We start from the raw sequence: 7,442 nt of genomic DNA, 5'->3' as shown, positions 1-7,442 counted from the left end.
ATTCTCTTCTACATGTATAACTAACAAACCGTCCAAAGTGCTGTCATGGACAATCAGCCAGTAAACTCACATAGCAGATGCAACAAAAAAGTCATCAAAACTGAGCCCCAAACTAAACACGCTGCAGAAGAATTTATAGGTTTAGAGTAAGGATAAGGACAGCATTATTCCTTAGAGTTACTTATGCACAAGTATGCCCCGGTTGGTAAACCCATTTTTTTTCTTGCACATGTACATAAACAAGCCCAATAAATACAAAAAGAATCAATTTCAGTCAAAGTATTTCTGCTGTATGCAGTATGCATAGTTAGTGGTAGTAACAACAATCTCAAACATCAGGTCGTACTTGCATAGTGGGAAAATTACTTACATTACCACCAATGTTAATCTTAGCAGACTACAATTTTTTGCCTAAATGAACATGATCTAAAACCGATCCCATAAGAAGGTCTCCAGTCCTAAGTTTGCACACCATCACAGAGTACAATGAGCACAACATCTAAATAGACTAAAAATGCCTAAGGCATAACACATACGCAAGGCAAAGTATGAACTCTTAATTATACCTTTACATTAGTTACAATAAGGACTCCTGCATTTCACCTTGTTTTCCCATAACTCACTATTTACATTCTCACCTTTCTCCTGTGCCAGTGTCTCTTCTTGTCTCTGATGGCGTGGTTTGTAAGCTGCAGCTCCCTGTCCCAGTGCATCAGCAACAAAGCCATCCAAGAATGACAAAGATGCATCCACCTATAGTGGTTTCAAGGGAGAGAACAGACAACTTTAACCAATATTACAAAGTTTACATCGAAAAATAAAAATGACAAGAATTAATGAGAATGTAAAAAATGAACAAGCATAGGAATCTGTCTAGTTCCAACCTTACCACCACTAGTGTTGATGGGAAAAAAAAACAGAGAAACTAGTAGTCTTAAAAATTCATTGATGAGCTCAGTCACATTAATTCCCCAAAATCATGAAAACCTGGTAGTGTTCCAAAGCAACAAGCTTTTATTTGTCACAGACAAGTGACCCTCAGTAACAAACATCAGAAATATTTTACGATGTTAAATATATCAGCTTTTATACACTTAGAAGTAAGTGTGGAAAATAAACACATTGTTTAATTTGAAACCAATCTACTCAAGGCAAACAATATAAACAGGGCCATAAAAAGTGAATTTTAGAACAGCAAGTATCCACCCTCACATACTACTACTGATTAGATCAAACTAAATCCTAGTTAAGGAAAAGCATAACATGCACATAAAAAGACCGACTTTTAATTAAAATTGCTTTTGGCTAACTAATGCAATAAAGCCTTCATCAGGTCTGTGACAGGAACTAAAATCATATCCGTAGGCAGATAAGTAAAAAGAGTTAACTAGACTGAGACACGACAAAACACATAGCTATCTAATCATAAACATTATCTAACTAGAACACTATAAATATAAATATACGTCTGTCTAATCATATCTAATATGTATTAGTGTGTATAAAAGCTAAGTTATTCATAGCTCATAAAAAAATATTTCAGAAAAAAATTTTTATTTGCAGCTCAGAAAAAATGTCAGTGCTTTGTAGTTAAAAGCCGTCATGATAGTTTTCATGTTTACATCCACAAAAACATGTTTATTCAATGAATATCCAGTAGAAAAAACACACAAAATTAGTGGATGAAGTAAACAAGTAATGTATAAAAGTGTGCAGGTGTGTTCATGAGTCTGCATGAGTGTGCACCAGTATACTAAATGGGGAAATTATACCAACACTTCATGGCAATCCTTCATGGTAGTAGTGGCATGAAAAAATGTGTGTTTTGAATTTACCGTTTAAATCTCTGGCATGATGCACGCATGTACTAAATCTAATCAAAGCACAATTGAGGTTAAAGTAACTAAACATGTATAAATTTATACACATACTACACATTTTTTTATTTTTAGCACATAAAAATATTTCCTCAAAAATTCCCTAATAAACCTTTACAGATTGTGTTGCAATAACAGAGCAATAGTAGTTAAGTCCTTGTTTTCTGAATGCATTTAATTTCAACTGCCGGCATAATTATTTTTTCTCCAAAACACCACTGATGTCCCCTTCAAGCTCATCCATCTCCACACAGTTTAGAATTCTAATAAGAGTTTGGATAAGATGTTCTTCTGGCATTTACGTCTGACATCAGAAAGATGACCAGAGAGCCCCCTTTCCAGTTTATTCATAGTCTTATCGACATAAAATGCAGGGCAGTCATTACACTTGGAACTATGCACAACATTTTCAGTATTACAGTTATCATCTGCTGAAGTTTTCTCTATCTTTTAGAGACAGAGACACTCAAATGAATCGCACCACATCAAGTACTCACAGAAAGTGCAGTTAGGCGGCCCACAGATTTTAGTGCTCATGTCATCCTGGTGTTTCTTTTTCGTTTTCTTTTCACATAGCTAAATATGCTTCTGCTCTTTTTATATACCAAAGTAGGGTGTTCTCCTAAAAAACTTTTACAAGCTGCTGATCGTCAGTGAGGATGGCCCAGTTCTCCTTAATAATGGCTTTAATTGTATTACAATCACAGGCGTAAGTTAGAATGCAACTACACTTATTTTTCTCTTCTTTTTGGGTTAGGGTGGCCTTGTTGCATAATTCTACCAAAAGGCCTATTACATACAGGGTCATTGTTAATTTTAGAATCTCTAATGGAAACCAGGATCATATGTAACATGTCTGATTCATATCCCCTGGTTAGGAAATCATTTAAAATCATTCATATTTCTACGTTCAAATGAGAATGAAGCCTTGATTAACAAACAAGCAAAACAGAGTAGACATTTTTAGATAATGGCTACATGAATCACTGAATTGCACCAACTTAGCTCTTCACGGATTGCTGCTGCAGCAAGATAAACACAAGAGCAGGGTTCATGTCTTTAGCAGACACTGTCCTTTCTGGATATGAAGACACAGATAATGGTTTAGTCATGACCAGGATCCCACATACTCAGTTAATACATGACAATATATAGCCATGTGAGGTACTCTCCTTTTTTAATTTCTCCACATTTTTGGGATTTCTAATACTATGACAGGAATGGACCCCATTCCTACGTCAGAGTACAATTAAAGTTAATGAAATTAGTATTGTTTCACTCTGCGATGTCAGACAAAAGTGCTCTTTGCAGCACCCGCAATGTGCCCAGTAATGACTCCTCCTGTAATTCATAGAGAGTTATGTATATTGGTAGCTTATTTAAATATGATGGTAGACTTCTTTTATAAGTCCCGTTACTCCTACTACAATTGGGACTATCTGGGTATCCTTCTTCCACATTGCGTTTCTGCTTGCAGATCCTGATATTTTATAACCTTGTGTTTCTCTGTACGCAGGACACTGTAATCACTGGGTGTGGCGATTTCAATGATCAATGCTGTTCTGGTCTTCTTTTCTTGGACTACTATATCCAGTTTTCTAGCATCTATCTTTTGAACTGTTGGTAATGGATGATCCCATGTGATGAAGACTTGATCAATTTCTATGATGCTTTGTGGCTCATGTTTCCAGTGCTTCTCAGCCACTTCAAAACCATAATGTTTGCACAATCCCCAGTGCAACAGTCTCACCACACTATTGCGTCTTTCAGTGTACATGCCCTCTGCATTAGTATGTAACAACCAGCAATGAGGTGTGTGGCTGTTTCCAGTTCGGTTTTACAAAACCTACATTTATCTGTTTCTCCCACATGTTCAATGGACTTTGTAAACCAGCATGTACATAGACCACTGTCTTGGGCTGCCAATATTAACCTTTCATCTCTTGGTTTAAATTCTTCTCTACTTAACCATTCCTGCGTTCCTTCCTGATCAACATGAGGTTCTTCCAGTAGTTTTTCTTTTCATACTTGCCACTATATTTATGATTTTTCCACATTTCTTGCCTATTCATCTGGTCCTTCACCTTATATTCTTTTATTTTTTGCCACATTCAGTTGCTATCTGATTTTTATCTACTTCTGGTTTGATTTCCATTCCTGCTTGATGGCAATATGCTTCTGCTAGGTTGAACATAGACGTCATCTTAGATTTATTCTCCTCATGTTTCAAAACTTTCACTACGTTTGGGTCAATTGAAGTCAGCAGATATGTGTGAAGTCCCACGATTGCAGATCTGTACATGTAATCAATTTCAAGGAGGCCCATCCCTCCTTCAGAATGGGGAATATATAATCTTGGCATGCAGATTTTTATGGATCATCTGGTGAGCATGAAGCATCATTCTTGTTTTAATATCTAATCTATCCAACATGTTTTGAGGCCAATCAATCACTCCAAAACTGTAAGTTAGGACAGGCAGAGCAAATTAGTTTACAGCCTGGATTTTGTTACTGGACGTCAAAGCTGTTTTCAGGATCAAGTCTTCTAAAGTACTCCTTACTAAGTTTTATACACATTTGTTCATGTTTTATTGCCAATCTTTCATCAATTCCCAAGTATTTATAGACTCCCTCTTGCTCAAGTTATTTTATATCACATTCTTGTCCCAAACTGATGTTTTCCTGGTGCTGCAGTTTTCCTGCTTTAAAGGTTGCTTTTGCACATTCATCAAGGCCAAATGACATTCTAATATCATCTGAAAAGGTTTTAACAAACTACAGCTGTGTTTTCAGTTCCTCGTCTGATGAGCTATACAGTCTTAAATCATCGACAAAGAGAAGATGAGAAGTCTCTCTCTATAAGAAGATATCTATGAGAAAGAAGTAAGCCTTATTTATGGGCTTATTCACCTGCAAAGCATATTAAATGAAATTTTAGGATGAAATCTACAATTTGGACATTGGCAATTATACCCTTTTTACTAGGCTGCTCAGATCAATTTACATTTGTGAAAGAACAGACGAACAAACCACAGTCTACAGGAATGGTCCAACCTTGTCTACCTTAGCTAACCCCCTTAGATAAAGTAATTGGGAAAGAAATTTGGGGTTAAGAACAATTTTGTTACATCTATATAAGACAGTACTAACAAATATCCTTTTATGACACCAGGCAGTAAATACTGCACAACTCTACCTTTTTGCATCATATGCAGGCATTTTTCACTTCACTGCCATAACTAACAGCCAAACAAATTTCTACTTGCTAAACCAAACCCCTCAGGTGCAAAATTCCATTTACTACATTCTACCTTTCTAAAACTTGCTGTTGATAACATTGCAAAACCACTGACTCTTACATTTAATCTTTCCCTAACTAGAAGTATTGCTCTTCTACCATCAAAATTGCAACAGTTAAGTCTGCTCACCCTCTCAGTACAAGGATTACAGGCCTATCTCAAACTTTTGCTGTATAACTATAATCTTCAAAAAATAATATAACAGATACTGGAACACATAAATAGTTATGGTCTACTCTGTGATCAGCAACGTGGTTTCAGCAACCCATTTAGTACTCTAGCAGCTCTACTCACTGCCACAGAAAACATTTACAATACCATTAATGATGGCCTTACTGAAGGAGGAGTATATGTTGACATGATTCAAGTCATTAAAACAGTCAATCGTATTCTTATTTTCAACAACTTAAACTTTTCGCCAGGTTCTGAACATCAACTCTACTGAATCGGCATGTTTCAAGTGGATAAGCAAGCACAGAAAATGTGAGGTCCACATCTTACACAGCATAGGGTTTCTTTAAAGGTGGATGGTGATGCAGAACCTCCATTGCAGACTACATGCCCAACCACTATTGAGCCAAAACCATGCCTTCCACAAAGCCATGATGGGCAGAAATAGCTGGCACATGCAACCCGGTACAAATCATAAAGGTGCCCCCTCCAAACTGACAGAAAAAGGTGGTATATGGTACTGGTTTGCCCAGCACAGAACAGTCCATTTGTCAGATTTCATCTGTTAAGTGGAATACTTTATGGCAATTTGAAGTATTTGCAGACACCCTACCAAAATATTCAATTAGAGGGACTACAGTTAGTGATAATTCCGGGGGTGGAGCCAGAAGTTGTCCCAAACGTGAGGAAATTCTTTGACTAGAACCAGGAGTTTCCCCGCATTAGCAGGGATCGAAGAGTCTGAAACTACAGTCAGAGTTACCTGGGAACTACGAGGTGTAGTTTTCTTTTTCTTCTTCGCTGAATTTTAGTATTAGGTGTAAAAGAAAAAAAAACAGGAGGCAAGGTGTCAAGAAACTATCCTTGCCATGGATATACTGTGTAAGCACTTCATACTCCAATTTGTGGAAAAGAGAGGTAGTTGCCTTTTATCAGATGACAAATAGGTTGCTAGGTCCCTGCCCTGAGTGACCTAAGATCCAATTCAGTCAGTGTTCTCGAATCCGGAGCTCAAGATGAGAGAGGACAATGACTCAGTTAGTCAACTTCAGTTTTAATTCAGTGTTTGAAAGTAAAGCAAATGAACACAGACAAAACACTATAAGAAAATACCGAAAAGTTTGAAATGCTATCTTAAGTAAGTACACTAGAACTAATAAATGCTGATAGAGAAAACGTAAATAAATAGCAAACATTTTTCAAGCAAACACTTCTCAAATCCTGAAGTATGTAAAGAATGGATACATTTAAAGCAAAAAAACATTAAACCATAATGTAATTAATCCCACCTCAAAAAAAGTGCTTTGAATTCATCAAAATGACTACAACACCAAAAAGTTTATTTAAATTACCTGGGGACCTAATCACATGTTATTAAAAGCACCAACAGAAAAAGAAGTAATCGAGCATGTTACATAACCAAACAACATTATAAAATATTTGTAAAAATCATTCTGTAATGAATCAAGTGCAGTTTTCAGTGTTCAATTTCAACAAACTACTGTTCGCTATGTCATTCATCTCTGGGCCGGCCATTGCTTGGAACTGCAATTTCTAACACAACTCTTTTATACCTAAAAGTATCTCCACATTTCTACCAATTTTAATGATGCATTTGCATTAGAACAGAACCTTGACTGTAATGCCATAAAGTATATTAGTACTTATAATATGTTATAAGTAGTAACTGGAACATTCTTAAAGGACATTATTAACTTCTTTAAAAAAGTGAGTATTCACAAATTTATATGCAAAAAAGATACACATTTAAAAGACACTTTTGAAGAAAGAAGAACTATTGCCCAGACAGTCTTACTAAAACTGATGAATCAACAGGTACATACCCATGTGAGATGCTAAAAATGTTTTGTGTATGGATACTTACACATACACGCCAGTCCTTATGTAACCATTAGTAACATCAGTGAGAACTTCCAATCATTCTACACAGGTAGGACATCACACAAGTTGTCATTAAGGATGCACGTGCAAATAACAGTGAACAGAAAGCCGGTGAATGTTGTGTGTTCGTTTGCTCATGACTCAAAAGAACCACTTTTCTGCTGGATCATGTAGATAGCAATCTGAAAAGTGA

At 36.3% G+C, this 7,442-nt stretch overlaps 1 protein-coding gene across 3 annotated transcripts in view; it reads right to left on the bottom strand.

The window, feature by feature from the left end:
• Positions 1-7,442, bottom strand: part of AP4E1 (adaptor related protein complex 4 subunit epsilon 1) — a 564,842-nt gene that overhangs the window by 298,061 nt on the left and 259,339 nt on the right. For all 3 annotated transcript variants that reach the window (XM_044077456.1, XM_044077457.1, XM_044077458.1), the window contains exon 15: positions 639-753. In XM_044077456.1, the coding sequence (XP_043933391.1) occupies positions 639-753 (115 nt within the window). The remainder of the gene's footprint in view (positions 1-638; positions 754-7,442) is intronic.

The sequence above is a fragment of the Protopterus annectens genome, chromosome 7.part0, assembly GCF_019279795.1.
Source record: "Protopterus annectens isolate FY-2018-M chromosome 7.part0, PAN1.0, whole genome shotgun sequence".
NCBI classification, from domain to species: domain Eukaryota; kingdom Metazoa; phylum Chordata; order Ceratodontiformes; family Protopteridae; genus Protopterus; species Protopterus annectens.
The sequence above is the reverse complement of the archived record's forward strand: the minus strand, read 5'-3'. Positions and strand labels throughout refer to the sequence as shown.